The sequence below is a fragment of the Haemaphysalis longicornis genome, unplaced genomic scaffold (assembly GCF_048455015.1).
Source record: "Haemaphysalis longicornis isolate Haplotype H1 unplaced genomic scaffold, Haemaphysalis longicornis Haplotype H1 scaffold_2, whole genome shotgun sequence".
NCBI lineage: Eukaryota > Metazoa > Arthropoda > Arachnida > Ixodida > Ixodidae > Haemaphysalis > Haemaphysalis longicornis.
In genome coordinates, this window is record NW_027526295.1 from 271,977,237 (window position 1) to 271,993,355 (window position 16,119).

At 46.5% G+C, this 16,119-nt stretch overlaps 1 protein-coding gene across 2 annotated transcripts; it reads right to left on the reverse strand.

Moving 5' to 3' along the window:
• Positions 1–3,187: 3,187 nt before the first annotated feature.
• LOC144170717 (retinol dehydrogenase 12-like) lies at positions 3,188–14,559 on the reverse strand. 2 transcript variants are annotated; one of them, XM_077700690.1, is made up of 8 exons: positions 14,156–14,559; positions 12,796–13,006; positions 12,257–12,496; positions 11,041–11,127; positions 7,748–7,942; positions 6,131–6,237; positions 6,010–6,076; positions 3,324–3,456 (listed from the first exon to the last, which is right to left on the reverse strand). In XM_077700690.1, the coding sequence occupies exons 2-7, from the start codon at positions 12,974–12,976 to the stop codon at positions 6,047–6,049; spliced, it is 840 nt and encodes a 279-aa protein (XP_077556816.1). In that variant the 5' UTR covers positions 12,977–13,006; positions 14,156–14,559; the 3' UTR covers positions 3,324–3,456; positions 6,010–6,046. The 2 variants fall into 2 exon arrangements, with proteins under 2 accessions (XP_077556815.1, XP_077556816.1); XM_077700689.1 differs by lacking the exon at positions 6,010–6,076 and having other exon boundaries at positions 3,188–3,456; positions 14,156–14,558.
• Positions 14,560–16,119: the final 1,560 nt, after the last annotated feature.

Consider the following 16,119-nt stretch of genomic DNA (forward strand, 5'->3'; position numbering starts at 1 on the left):
ACCGACCGACCGACCGACTGACTGACTGACTGACTGACTGACTGACTGACTTACTTACTTACTTACTTCGTCATCTCCCATCCCAAAGCGCTGGGAATATAGATATTTATATTTATAGTGTATTTCTTCCCTGACATAGATGCCCAGTAAGCCGAGATTTTTCCCAACTTCAACCCAAAATGTATGAAAATGTTCTAAATATGTTGTAACACATGCCTCTGCATTCCTTCCTATCACAGAGTTGCATTTGCGTTTACATTTAAAAAGGAGATAAAAATGCTCAGAACATTTTTCACGATTTCTGCAACTTTCGCTCCTGAATGTGTTAAATTATAAATATTTGGGGCTACGGTGTTTTCACACCTTACGCAACGTCCCGTATAGTTTTTGAATGGTTAAGCGTATATAATTACTCATTAACATGTTTTCCTTGCAATTTCAATCTAAATGGTATAGAGTGAGGGTTTCGAGACAAGACCTTTATTCGGTCGCCGATCTCGTTTAATAAAGTTTTTCACTCACTCTCAGACCTCCTCAGCAGCGGGGCCAGGGGATGATGACGACGATGATTATAACAGATGAGAACGGCGATGGGTGCACGGATAGGAGCGACAGGTAAACGCACCGCTTGTTGTTCGCACTGCATGTGATGACGATGACGTTGCGCACAGCCATATATGTCTGGAAATAACGTTCCTGTGCTCCCGTTTTAAATTATCAACACACCGAAATGTATTCTCCAGTTCCCGCAATATCCTCTAGGACCATATGTAGAGTTGTCGCATTGGCTTTTGCTGCAGATTACTTACACTTGCCGTGGTGGCTCAGTGGCTAAGGCGTTGTGCGGCAGAGGACAAGTAATGTGGATCAGTCTTGACGTGTCAGGCGTTGTTCTCATCGAGGCGAAAATTTAAACACCGGTGTGCCGAGATTTAGGCGCAAAGTAGAGATTTCCAGGTGGTGAAACTAATCCGTAGTCTTCCACTACTGAATGCCTTATACACCAGGTGCAGCTTGAGTGCGTAAGAAACAATAATGAACTTTTTAAATTGTAAGGTTCACGCAATGAATCGCTATTAAACTTCGAGGATGCCCAAACTTTGCCTTTATGCGTGGAACGCGGTGAGCAAGACGCCCTGGTGCGCGCGCCCGGCACAGATATACGACAGCTTATCCACGGCCGCTCGATGAAAACAAGGTCCATCGAGCAGCCGTGGTTCATCCATCATCCATCACACACTTAGTGGGAGCGATTGAGCCCTACGACGTATTGGGCATCGTTATAGTCTGCGGCGTTGGCGGTCGAGTTCGGTGAAGTCAGTTTGGTCGCGTCATGTTAACACGAAATTGCACCCTTTTATACTTCAACACGCCCGACGCAGCGCCCCGTACCACACTGCTTGGCGCAAGGGCGAATTATTCCAAGTTACGGTTTCCTGCATGACATGAAACTGCGAGTTAGCCGCAGCCTGAAGCAGGCATTGCACCTAGGCACGACTACAGTACATTCGGAATTACGAGGCCGACATCGCCGGCGTAACTGCACTGCTGCAGCGTGCCGGATCTCGCGTCGGCTGTCGCTGGGACGCGCCGCCTGCACGCACGCCATCTGTCGAGGTAGCGGCGCCTTACGAACTCGGGGATTTAAATGGGTGGCGCAAGTGGCGCTAGGCTGTTCCGGCTCACGGTCGACGACGACGACGACACTGGCTTTTCTGCACGATGGGGCCCCTAACCCTCTGCGTTAAAATTCCATGAGTTTTCTTTGTTTCCTTCCTAACAAGGTTAATCGGCAACATCGGGGGGGAAGCTGTTTCGCTGCGCTACTCCGCCAATATGTAGTCTGCCAATGAATAATAGGTGGGGTAAGAGATCGTATAAGAGTGATAGCTTCATTATTACAACGCATACGCGACGCTATCCCTGTTCAATCACCTTCACATGTAGCACAGATTGGTCTCACAATTCTTTTAATTACCCCCAAATTTATTGTAAATTGTTTGCTGTAATTTTCAGTTTTGCAGCTAATCCCCCTTCAATTTGCCATATTATTGTGCCACGAAGTTTGCTTCTCTAGTCCATAAAAACATATATGCTTATTATGTGGATGCACTCTGACTAGTTAGTTTTTCGAACATATTCGCTGATGACGGCGTAATGTTCACCCGCCATGTGTGGGGGAACATTGCAACTGACGCATTGTGGCTTCTGCGGCTTCACGTGCTGCACTTAACCTCCTACTAATGTGCCATTGAGAGTTCCTCCGTATCATAGAGTACAACAGGCGGAGAAAGAGAGGGGACAAACTTTATTTAGCGACGCAAGTCCGAGCCGCAACGTGCTCCCTCGGTGGAAGGGGTATTCCACGCACGGAGTGCTTCAATGTGGGCAGCCAGCCGGGACCACAGGGCGGGCCGTAGGTTCTCGGGGGGAGTGGCCCAGCTTGACGCCGAATACGAGGTATCAGCGGGGAAAGGGTTGGGGGCGAGAACAGGGGGAGACAATGTGGTCCGTATACACAACGTCAATATGTGTGTCCATTATCCAGATAGCCACCGCATACCTTACAGTGTGGACGGCCTGGATATTTATGTATGTAATGCTGGGACAGATCACTCGGTTGGTGTAATGTATGCGTCTGTCTAGTGTATGTAGCTGTCTGCGTGACATGAATTTTGAAAGGGACGGCCGTAGCATTCTTGGAGTTGCCGAGATGTTCGCGGCATTGTTTACAGTGACTTGGAAGTTTGCTGTACTTTGTGTCTTGTTTATAGACCGATGCACCGTAAGCAGGTCACTCCGGACGGTAAACTTCCATATGACTCCCATTTTCCTGGCATATCATTGTTCCGTTCTGTCATGGGTCAACAGGGATTCCAAGCAAGATTAAGCAACCATGTTGCACAAGGTAACCACACATAAAAGCATACATCAATAATTTAAACAGGGGATCCTGTGCGCCATATGAATGATTAAACGAAAGCACGCTTTTTTTTAATGTATTTTTAAGTAAACTACTTACTATTTCCTAGCTTGATCTCAGAACAACCACGAACATGAGCATACATTTTAAAAGCTGAAGTGCCGTGTTTAGGCAGTTGGTAGGCGCTCAGAAAGCTAAGCAACAATGACACAAAAGCACCGTCCCACAAAGGAAGAAACACTCCGAACAACTGTGATATGTATATTACACCTTTATAGGAACCATATTTCGCGCTGACTTTGTAGTGCAGACTTAACACAAGCGTTTCCACTTCAAAACAGCTTTTGAACTTCGCCGAGGTTCAATCCGACGAGTCCGACGCTAGTCTCGAAGACTTTCCGCGCCTCCTGCCCGCCCAGTGCTCTCCAGTTCATCCACGCTTCCCTGCAGTCCACCAGATACTTGCCAGTGTCGTGGGTAAATCGGTCGTCCACGGCTGCGTGCACGACTGTCTGGGCTCCCTCCCATGGAGTCTGCAGTATGAGTGAAGGAATACATGCGTGCACTTTGCCATTCTGCAACTTCACGTAAAGAGTTAGCTGCCAGCAGCAAGTTCTCCATAATATATTATTGGTCATAACTTGAAGGCCCGGAGGGAGTGAGTGAGTGAGTGAGTGAGTGAGTGAGTGAGTGAGTGAGTGAGTGAGTGAGTGAGTGAGTGAGTGAGTGAGTGAGTGAGTGAGTGAGTGAGTGAGTGAGTGAGTGAGTGAGTGAGTGAGTGAGTGAGTGAGTGAGTGAGTGAGTGAGTGAGTGAGTGAGTGAGTGAGTGAGTGAGTGAGTGAGTGAGTGAGTGAGTGAGTGAGTGAGTGAGTGAGTGAGTGAGTGAGTGAGTGAGTGAGTGAGTGAGTGAGTGAGTGAGTGAGTGAGTGAGTGAGTGAGTGAGTGAGTGAGTGAGTGAGTGAGTGAGTGAGTGAGTGAGTGAGTGAGTGAGTGAGTGAGTGAGTGAGTGAGTGAGTGAGTGAGTGAGTGAGTGAGTGAGTGAGTGAGTGAGTGAGTGAGTGAGTGAGTGAGTGAGTGAGTGAGTGAGTGAGTGAGTGAGTGAGTGAGTGAGTGAGTGAGTGAGTGAGTGAGTGAGTGAGTGAGTGAGTGAGTGAGTGAGTGAGTGAGTGAGTGAGTGAGTGAGTGAGTGAGTGAGTGAGTGAGTGAGTGAGTGAGTGAGTGAGTGAGTGAGTGAGTGAGTGAGTGAGTGAGTTTTAGACAATTGATACATTTTTCCGCCTACAAATAATAGAACACTTTTTTGCAACACTTTTTGATGGGCAGAAGTTACAGGCTTTCAAGCCTCGTTATGGCCGCACAGAAAGCTCGATGTTTAATACTTCTCCTTTTGAAATAAAGCCGCTATACTTAGTATTTATTTAAAGCAGCCCTGTTATTCAGACAATTGTTTTCGAATATCCAAAGCAGCCACAGGGATTGGGTCACTGTGGTAATCTTCGGCTGAGTTTGTAAACTGAGTTCGATTTTCTGTCAACGCATGCAGGAACTGACTGCGTAAAAATTACATTATAACCTTTGATTTTTCTCAATGACAAAGAATACCAGGACGCCCAAAAAGGCAATACCCGATGCCCCTCTTTCGGTCAAACACTGCTATTTTCACTTACTTGCCATCATTCTTAACTAAAAACACTTTCCATGCCTTGGTATATAACCAACAATATATTCCATGCAACCGATTCCAGCGGAATACATGCACTGATGCTAAGCGATAATTAATATCGTTCAATACCAATACACGTCAAGATTCTCCTTAAATTCTGTTTGTTGACTTTCCCGCTTTAATGATTAAGATGATACTTTCTGATTACTAAAATACGCAGTGCAATTTAGGCTCATGTTACGGATTCACTTTTATTATTGTTTGCACTGGGCTCTATCATATGTCCCTACTCACCTAGTTGATTCCGGTACATTACGATCTGAACTGCACGATGAAACAGAAACCCCAAAGATTAGCCCAGCTTCACTGCCTTAGCGTCGTGTTAACAGCGAAGCCACCTGGAGTTCCCTAAACGCAAGGCTTCCATAAAACTTCTCAAAACCAGCAGAAAGATTCCCGTTCTCCCGCCAACCCCATCTGGCGTTCCCAACGAGCGGCTTCGTCTCCCGGAGAGCGCGCAACTCACCAATTTTTTAAGCATTCGCCCGCTCCTCCGAACTATCTGTTGGGCGCGTGCTCTCCATATGGCCTGCTCCTCTCCCCTTCTCCATGAATCCGTCCACCTGCGCTTGGTGTTCGCTTTCCTTCCCCCCCTACGCTGTACGTGGGCATGGCGCTCGCTCTCCCCCTCGCTCGGCTATGCCCGCTCTACATCGCTGCGCCCGCGTTACCACGCCTCGTCCAATGACAGCCTCGACCAAGAACGCCTTCGCTGTTAAAACTAAAGTGATAACATAAGATCTTAGATTTTTCAGCAACGGAACACACCGCACTCATTACTCTTACCCGGGGGAATGATGAAATAAAGAAATTCGGGGTACATTGGGGACGAAAGCAGCGCAGGACAGGAGCGGCTGGAGGTCAACGGGAAATTCCTTGGTCCTGTTGTGGACCTGAGTAGGATGATGATGGTGGTGGTGATGGTGATGATGATGATGATGATGAAAAATTTATCAAGAGGAAATCAAGTATTTGGGGGAGGAGCTACGTATGAGTTTGTTGGTTTCCTGTTATATTATGCCCATAGGATAATGTCTAAATTAATAGAAATATTGTAGTCTACAGCTGATACCATGTGGCTTGGCTTGTATTCAGGGAATTGTGTCACCATTTTAAAATGTTTTTTGTCCTCGAATGCGTATCATTCTTGCGTTCTAGAAAATTCAGCTATGCACTTCCAGCAAAAAAGAACATGTTCTCCCAAATATAAAAATATAAACTGTTTACTCTATACAAATAAAAGAAAATATTAGCACATCAGCAAAGCAGAGCTAAAACCGAAGATTTGGCTAGAGTATTTTTTGTTTGTGTTTTGTACCGCTGCATAATTTCGGACAACAATGATACGGAGAGCATATTTCACCTTGGTTTTTCAGTGCCTGAATTCAATGTGAAACTTCTTATCCAGCTTGTGAGAGATGAAAGATGACCTGAAGTTCCGGCAATTAGTTTTTTAGGCAAGGGGGGAATAGCAGAGAACCTACTTTGCCGATGGTGTTGTAAAGACAACGGAGAACAAATGTCATGAATGACTCCTTGTCTGCTATGGAGGTGTTCACAATGCCGGGGTGCACGGCGTTCACTGTCACACCTGCAAAAGATGCCAAAGAAGGAGCGAAAATAAGATAAAGCTTTGCAGTAATTGCTTCCGAAATATAGGTGAAGTGCTGTAAGAGAAAAAAAAGGTAAATTAATGCATTTACTGACGTATAAACAACGATGTTTATATAGGCGAATATGGAAGACGAATACACACTAAACTGCACAAACAATTTTTTGTGAGGCAGCTGTTATGTATAAAAATCACTCGTTTTAGCGCCAGCTTGGCGTTGTAATTAGTAAAATCACTCGTTTTAGCGCCAGCTTGGCGTTGTAATTAGTAAAATCACTCGTTTTAGCGCCAGCTTGGCGTTGCAATTAGTAATCCACCCGAAAGTCCACAACTTCCATCTTGTTAATGGCCCTAACATTGGCGTCACCGAATAAGGAGAGGCTCAAGAACAGCGATTTTGTCGGCGTGTCATCTGCTAGGAGAAGAGGGCCAGCTAGCAGAACACAGCTAAAAAACTGGAGTTCGCAAGAATGGAAAGGAGGGCAAGGCTGTACAAACGAGGCCAGAACGAGTGGCAGTTTGACTACAGCGGCTTGAAGTTATAAGCAACACTACAAAACTATCGTTTAATAGTTTACCATTGTGCGGGCAAGTAACTTCGCACACATGCAAGCACAGGTACACACACCCATACATACATACATACATACATACATACATACATACATACATACATACATACATACATACATACATACATACATACATACATACATACATACATACATACATACATACACACATACATACGCACATACGTACATACATACATACATACATACACACATACATACATACACACATACATACACACACACATACACACACATACATACACACATACATACATACATACATACATACATACATACATACATACATACATACATACATACATACATACATACATACATACATACATACATACATACATACATACATACATACATACATACATACATTCATACATACATACATACATACATACATACATACATACATACATACATACGCACATGCGTACATACATACATACACGTACTGTACGTCTGTCTGCATGCACCGTTTAACCTTCTTTCACGGCTTTAGGCCGGCAGAATGTATGCCTTTGCCCTTGAATTTCCCTTTCCCCTCCACTGCTGCTGTCACTCCCGCAGTGCCCTTAGAGAACAGTGTACATCCTGTGCCCCTTAATGAGGAGCCGGGCGTGAAGATGACGATAATGGTGCCATGGCGCCGGTACGTATATACGTACCTTTGCCCTGCACCTGAGGACACAACACCTTCTGCAGTAAAAAGGCTGTAATAAGTCACGCTCTTCCCACTAATGATGGATCAAGTTTTACAAGTAACAGCACCTAATCCAGCCATTAGGCGCTATTGCCGGTTATGTTACAGCGCGCCTTCCCAGTTGATAGGCAATGCTATCCGCGCAAACCGCGCATTAGTTGGTAAGGTCTTGACAAAGGTCAGGGCGTAGCAGACTCACCGTATGCCTGCAGCTTGTGAGCCATCCTCCTGGTGAAGGAGACCATGGCCATTTTGGAGTTGCTGTATGCGAGCGTTGGTGTCAGCCAGGGGTGAGTGCCTCTCGCCTGTTCTTCCAGTCGGTGCGTGGTTCCAACATGGTGCAGGGAAGACGTCAGGTTGACCACCCTACTCGGAGCGCTCTTCTTCAAACGCTCTGCATGACACAACACCTTTCATCAAACGGAACGACTAGTAACGCTAAATGGGAAAAACGTCAAGGTCATAGGGCAGACTAACTCAAGAGTAGTGAAACCAGACTTCAACAGAAGGCATCGGCCAAACTGGTATATTAATTCATTTAGTTAAACTCTCACAGCTTCAAATGTAATTGCTTTTCATGAGATGACATTTCGTCCCAAAATAATAATGTGCGCGCAAGCCACGTCCGCCTTTCGCGTGTAGCCACAGGAAGAGTTGTGTTTCTAGAATTATCATCAATTTTTCACTACAGTGGACTCTCGTTGATACGATTCTGCATACGTTTTTCAACCTAATAAGTTTTTTCTGCATTTGCGGCCAACGGCCCTCAGAAATAGGGCATTTTCGTGCATTTAATATGGTCACAGTTTTTCCGAAAATTAGATAATATGACCGCGAAAGTGGATCTTGACCGACATTTTTAGAAATCTCACGTTGATTCTTCGGTATACTAGTTCAAACCGCATTCCAACGAGCCACGGTCTGCACGTTGCAGGGCCGCTGAGGCCGCGGCAGCGCCGGTTTTGCGGCAAAAACATCGCTGCCAGGCGTGGCCGCTCCGTCCAATGATGATGATACGTCAGGCGATGCACCACGCCATCTAGCGACACGTACCATAATCAAGGAAGACGGCGCGCAATGCTCTCGGCGGGCGCGACTTCCCCTCCCGACTTGTCGCCATGCTCCGTGATTCCCGCACTGTTCTTTGCTCTCTTTCTGCCTTGTTGCTCTGTTCGGTGGTGCTGCTGCAGTTCTGAGGCTATTCTTTTTTGTTCTCCTCTGGCTGCCTTGTTGCTGTGTGCGGTGGTGCTGCCAGGCTTGTGACAATGTCCAGGAAATGCAAGGCCCCCAGTTTAAAAGAAAATGTGAATTGTACGCAAATTCGAAGAGAACCCGAAAGAGGAAGCGCGCGGACTTGGCACGTGAGCCCGGTTTGCCAGCGTCGACGCTCAACAGCAAGAGGAACTTCGAAAGAAGCTTGAAATTTTCAGTCCCGTTGTAAAACAAACGCGAAATGTTGCAACGGCAGGAGCGAACGTCGACGGGTCAGTCCTACGCGAAAAAGTTGACAACATCGCGTGCTCCTTGGGCATGGAAGACTTCCAACCGTCCAGCGGCTGGCTTCACCGATTTATTGCCCGACACGGATTGTCGTACTACAAAATACTTTCCAGCAAAGTGTAAAATACTGGCAGCTTCTTTTTCTTACTTTCAGGAGAATTGACTTCTAGACGTTGAAAAGAAGAAATTGCAGCGTAAATTGACCAGATACTTCAATGTTGCTCAATAAAAGTGAGTTGCTGACGGAGTATGCCAATTTTCCTCTTTTTTTAAACCCCTTTAGATAAAACAATTTTTGCATAATACGTTCTATTTTCCAGTTCCCGTGAAAATGTATCAACGAGACTTCACGGCACAAATCATCCGCTATATATTAAGCTGGTTTCAGTTCAGTATTTCCAAATTGAGGCACGCGTGGCGTTTGCATGGCACAAAAGCAGTATGCGATTCAAAGGTGTAAAGGGGTCGCAAATACAGAGCGCGCCCGACCATACCAAAGTCAGCCAGTCCTGTGCTGTGATGTTAACAGCGACGCTTCTCTGGTCAGTAGCAATCCCTCGGCAGCCTGCGCTGAAATCGCGTGCAGCTGCAATCGCGTGCAGTGTCTCTGCGTGTGGATAGCCTACATGTAGCACTAGTCCTTGGAGCAATGCCTTGTAGCATGCCCTGCTTTCTAACATTCCATTTTGTTTCATTGAGCCATAAACTGACTCATTGCTATAGCCCCGTGATAAATTATTTTCGGCGATTGCTTAGGCGATGCATAAACCGCAAACTCCGCCGAATATTGCGTCCTGCTAACGCTGCCGTGTAAAGGTGGTGGTTTAACTGGTTTATTGAGTGGAGAGGTTGGAAGCGGATCTTCTCCCGGCTACTCCATTTCACCAATACAGGGTCATAGACCCGGCTATACTATTCCACTGTGCACCACACTTTCGTGAGTACTAAAAGTTGTCTGTAAAATGTCCTCCTGGGTTGGTGGTCACTGAGTCACGACAAAAATTTAATATGTCACCTAATACTTTGTCACTATTCCTGTTGAGGTAAAAAACACATTCAGGGCACGAACAACCTTATTTTGAAGCCCCGCATCAGGCCATGGTCCTAGTAAAGATTCTAAACACACCACACGACGGTTCTCTAATGGGAGTTTGTGTAAAAGTTCACGTCTTTGCCGTGAGTATAATGGGCAGTCTAGCATCACGTGGGAAACATCTTCCTCGGGCGCTCCGCAGTACAAAGCTATTTATCGACACATACCAGGGCTCGCATCCCTTGGTCCCGCGCGGCATCAGCCCGCCCTCGGGATTGCCGGGCGAGAGCCGCCTCGACCCGCTGGACTACCTGCAACTGCACTTCATAGTCTCTTGACTGCATAGCCCACACCACGTCCGTCGGTAAGCCCCCCGGGTGTGACCCGGGTGGACACAGGTCCGTAGTGCAGTCCCAGAGAATGTGGGTAAGAGTCGCTGTTCGGGGGGACACCGCGCCTTGACGACAGGCCTAGAATAGTCGGGCTGTGGGCGATCCTGCGTGGTCCGCCTGCAGCCTCCGTAGGATTTTTGATCCAATAAAGTCGATTTCTCTCTCTCTCTCTCTCTCTCTCTCTCTCTCTCTCTCTCTCTCTCTCTCTCTCTCTCTCTCTCTCTCTCTCTCTCTCTCTCTCTCTCGACACATACCAAATAAAAAAAGACCATTTATTGCGCTACTAGGCCCCATCATACTACATATTGATATTAAATAGCTTTCCTGGTTAAGAGAATGGTATCAGTTTTTATTCATTACCTACTTTGTTTGATACGGAAATTTACTCGGGCTAGAAAACGCTGTGTTTGCAATAGTGTTATTAATTTCCGAAAAATTAGCAGCCCCTTCAACCAGTTCATAGGATAATTTTTTTTCATGAAGGTTAAGCATTACGGTCATTATCATTATCAGCAGGAGTTTGATATATCTGAGTCGCCTCGTTACAGAAGGTGATGCTTGACCAACCAGTCAGGAGAAGCGTCAGGAGAAAGTGGCCGAGATAGTTCGCTTGCAAGCACTCCTCGTAGCCGTCTCCCGTGAGTTGTATCCGATCTAAAAAAGATAACAGACTTGTTGTCAGGAAGAAATCTTGCAGCGAACAGCTTGTGTTCGCGAAATGCGAACCTTCACGCTAAAAAAAAAGTTTCTAACCAATAAATGACCACATATATGCTTTAGTCGCTTCCATTACAGGTGATATAAATATTAAAATAAGTTAGAAATACATTTTTATGACTCCCTAATAGAGGGCATCTGCGCTTTATTCGGCAACCCCGTCAAAAAAATTAAGTTATGCAATCCATTCTCCACTGAAACACGATGGTGACGCCAAGGTCAGAGTGCGACTATTTTTATGTTTTAACGGTAAAAGACAGTTATGCGGTCACTCGTAGCGTCGGCTTTATATACCCTTCTATGTACACCCCATCAAGCTATGGCGCTGTTTAGCTTATTGTGCTGCTTAGCTCAAGGACGCGGGTTCAATTCCCGGCTGCGGCGACCGCTTTTTTGAAGGAGGCGGAAAGCAAAAACGCCCGTGTGTTCGAGATTTCGGCACACGTTAAAGACCCCCTGGTGGTCAAAATATTATTCCGGAGCCCTCCACTACGGAGCCCTTCATCGCCTGTGTAGCGTCGGCACGTTAAACCTCGTAATCAATCGAATATTCCCCATCAAGATTGAACAGCTTCATCATGTGCTTCGGCTGTCTAGCATGGATCATCAATGAACTAATAAATGTTCGAACGCATGAGCACTGATATTTTGTGGAAGATGCTGAACTAGAACGGGATGTTTGTGTGGGTGGAAGGAGGAGGGGGCAGCAATTTGAAACTTATCTTGCGGCACTCCGACCAACGGGTATCGTTACGAATGTTTGTTAGCAAAGCTCGTAGCTAACGTAAACATAGAAGAGAAATGGCAATGCCAAGTGTAAGCGGCACACCTCATATTTCCGGCCTCATGCGGGCGGATAAAACAAACTGCGGAAATGAAATTGGGCTGCCGAGCACGGTAACGATTGTTGCCCCTATAAGAAGCCGTTTTAAGTTTGGCCCACTCGCTTCCTTCCTTAGTGATGGTCTTTCCTTAGTGATGGTCCGTCTGGCCAATGTTTCAATCACCGCCGGCAACAGCTAAATGGAGGCGCATCTCCGATGCTAGCACAGCACGGCGCACCTACCTGGAAAAATTCCGGCGTTGTTGATGAGGACGTCGATCCGTTGTTCGGTGTTAAGTATTTCGTCGGCGAACTGGCGCACCGACTTGAACGAACATAGGTCGAGCCGCTTCACTGCGACGGTCCGGCCCGTGTCCGCGAAAATTTCCTCGGCCGCCCGCTGGCCCTTCTCCATGTTGCGGCAGGCCAAGATGACGTGGGCCCCCCTCCTTGCGAGTTCCTTGGCTGCCTCCTTGCCTATACCTGGTGGCCGCCCGGTACAGGAGAGGGTTCAAAACCAAAATGGGCAAGAGTCCATTCCAAACTCACTTCAATCAGGGGCTTAAGTTATACGAAAGACCGTCGTCACAGTACTACAGATGCGAAATGCTCCTTTAAAAGGAAAAATATGCATAAGCGTCTCACAACGTATTACGGGGAAAATTCAATGACGAAAGTTGGGCTGTTTCATTATGGTTGTCAGAAAGAGCACGTAAAGGTTTTGCTAGGGCTAGCGACTTCGGTTATAGGGTAGACATCAATTGTAAACGTGTGCTACTAACCAGCGTTGCCTCCAGTAACAATAACTGTCTTGCCGTGCATCTGCTTGGATCCTTTGTAGATGCCTTTCGTCCAGGCCAGGTACAAGTTGGTCACGATCATCAACGACACAAAGGTCAGAGCTGTTTTTACAGCAACAGTCCACGTATGTGACTCGGCGCCCGCTAGAATATTGGAGTCCATGGGGGCTCTGTTCGAGGACGTGGTGTCCCGCTGCAACGAACAAGAAAACGGCGGCAAGTAATGGCATGTTCGAATGCAAGATGTCCCAAAAATACTGAACAAGAACATCAAATTAAGTGCTAAACAAGCTGAAGAAAGCATGATCATGCTTGCAGAGACTGGGAAGAACCGAATGTATTGAGCCCAAGCTAGATGAACTGTTCAAAAAACTCTCAGTTCAGTAAGGTGGTATTCGTTCATTTCGTTCAAACAGCCCAAAAAACCTTAACACACCTTCCTAAAGAAGAAGCGCGAAAGCTTTCTGACATCACAACCTGCGTCAAGAGTGCGTCAAAGCCTTCGCTAAACGTGCGTCCAATCGATTGCCGAACTTTCAAAGACCCGAATCGCAAACGAAGAGCAAATTCATGCGCCGATTGATTTTCTGCGCACTATGTAAACGCATCTACAAACTAAATGTATACAGATACGTGGCTTATTGTACTTACGCGCGCATTGCCTTATCTAGAAACCTTCCTTTTTCGCTATTTCCAAGTAACCGCTTTGACACAATGGACGCCAGGTGTCATGCACACGCAGCGTGTCCAGAGATATTATCAGAGCTTTTCAGTCGACCAACGGGTCTATGGGTAAATGCATTAGTTTTTTTACAGGAAGCCATCGGTCCCACAAAGAAGGATTTCGCTTCAAAAAAAAAAACGACTGACGAAGTGCACACAACTACACGGGTCCTGTGTAATTTATTTTACATCGTCAGTCGTTTCAATAATTTTTTTCTTTGTGTCTACATGACGTCACGAGGTACGGTTCAGTTTACTGGGGGTCGTAATAAATGAGTGGCAATACACTCCTAATCTAGATATTTTCTGCTTCTCTCCTGCTTTCAGTGGAGGCATTTTCTTTTTGCTTGCACTGGCTGCATTGGGGTAAGCAGGGCAGAATATGTTCACTTTTTTACTTCCTTATACCCCCAGTAACATTCTGCACTCGTCTGCACGCCACTGCACTCACCTGCACCAGTTAAGGTAAAAACGAAATGCCTCGTAGTGCTCCTTCGCGTAAAGGCATTGCGTTCACTGCTGATTAGCTGCCAATTAACTTCCGTAGAACAAGAACAACCAGGCTACCAAGTGATTTAATGAATACTCCGATTTGTACAATTTATTAGAAAGCACTTACCCTTCAGTGACCGTCACGTAGCTTTCTTCCGTGGCCAGTGCGTATATGCTACACGCCCCTCGGTAACAGGTTGGTTATGTGCTCTCCTTTGTTTCGTAATGCATCTCGTGTTCATTTTTAAAGGAAGTTCCTGCTCCTTTTGTGCTTGTGTACGCCTTATTGGCCGAGCCTGGTAGCCCGGACGTGCCTAGCATTGGTGGCGTTACAGGCTCTTCTCCGCTCTTCAAAGCGCAGTCGCCGCACGTACGTCACCATGTGGAGAGCTTCCTAACAATCGGGGCATTGCATGACGCAACGGACATCGGCCTTCCGGCTTGAGTGGAGCGATAATGTGAACATTTTTGCCTATTTCACGTCTAATTTGTTGCAAGGAATATTTCAACACGCGTGCCCGTCATCTACTCGAAAGGCTTCCGACGTCTCCGCGGAACATCTTTGCATCTTTGCGTTTAGCTCATTTGAACTAAACGCATATCGGTTCCATTGTTTACTCTTGCAACATATAAGCCAGCGCATGTGACTTCACAAATACCCAAGCCGCCATCTATTAAGCTTTGATGATAATAACAAACACGTCGATGATAACAAGCACGTCGAGTTCTTGCTCTTAGATTATGGGGTCCCGAAGTACCTCAGCCAAAAACTACAGATGTGTGCCCATCAGATAATTTGGAAACTGGCTCCAAATATTTTTCGCTCTTTGCCGGTATTGGCGTTCCTCGAGCGCTTGAGTTACGTGGTAAGAGCGATGCAGTGGCTATTGGCCGGGTTCCTTTCAGCTGCAGCAATAAACGCATTCCGTAGCCACTTTTAAAAAATCGCCTGAAAAGCAAAGCAGAAATGGAAGGCGTATCTGCTGCGACGAGCAAATCACGCACTGCCGCTCCGTGCTGGCGATAACTAAAGCTCTCTCAGTTCTTCAGACCCGAAGGAAAGAGTGAAAGCGTTTATCGGAAGTGTTGCAGAGTCAGTTTAAATATGCGCTCAAAGAATCGCGACATGAACTTAAGACGGTGACAGACAGCGGGGATATTGGCCAACTGTGACTTCCGTTCCCCTGAAAATGAGGCCCCTGGATTACGTAGTCACGTCCTGGCCTATGTTGGGGAACAAGTTAAGAACGGCAATAGCTCCTTTACGGTATCACTCCGCATAAGCGACGGACCCGGATGTCAACGGGCCCGTGCGTTTTGAAAGGAGACTGCTAGGAATGCGTAATATCGTCTGGCTTTTCTCACGTAGTTGGTTTGTGTTCTCGTTGCAGTACTTTATAAGCATATTAAGCACAAAAAATTACGTAGACGGCTCGTGCCATGTTCAAAATATTCCTACTAACGCACTACTGGCGGCGCGCGGAGTAACAGCCGGCTGCGGTGATGAGGCACAGCGGCAACTTCCGTTGCTGTTCTTAACTTGTACCCCAGTATAGTGACTCGGCACAACGTCCGGGTATGCCTATGGTAGTTCCCTCTTTTGAATGTATTTTTCTTGTTCGTGCGTCCTTATTCGTTTGAAGGGCGCTTTGATGTTTAATGAAGCTTGTGGAAATAAGCACATACTAGTCATTTCACACAGATCTGTTTTCTCAAATGGGCCTAGATCACTCAAGGCAAGTGTCTTTACGCGAACTGCTTCACATACCCTGGAAAACACTCGGAGAGCTTCTCCTAATTTTTTTCTCACGCATTCTCCAAGCAATGCTAACCAGTCGGATCCCCCACGGACCTCCATACCTCGCCCTCAAACCGCGAGAACAGGCCAAAATTGACATTCTAATTCGGAAATCCTACAAGACAGCGCTTGGCTTGCCCGTGTACACCTCGACCGAACGGCTACTGCAACTCGGTCACCATAATACTCTCACCGAATTGATGGAGGACCACATAAACAACCAGTTGCAACGACTGCAGCTCACCCCAACGGGCCGACACCTGCTGCATAAGCTCGGTCGACATGTACAGCAG

What these genes read in the sequence shown, in the direction of transcription:
- LOC144170717 (XM_077700689.1), bottom strand. Translation starts at nt 12,976, where the DNA reads ATGGACTCCAATATTCTAGCGGGCGCCGAGTCACATACGTGGACTGTT. An exon ending in CAACGCCGGAATTTTTCCAG is followed by an intron (nt 11,128 to 12,256) that starts GTAGGTGCGCCG and finishes TATCTTTTTTAG; the next exon opens with ATCGGATACAACTCACGGGA. An exon ending in CCTGACGCTTCTCCTGACTG is followed by an intron (nt 7,943 to 11,040) that starts GTTGGTCAAGCA and finishes TGTGTCATGCAG; the next exon opens with AGCGTTTGAAGAAGAGCGCT.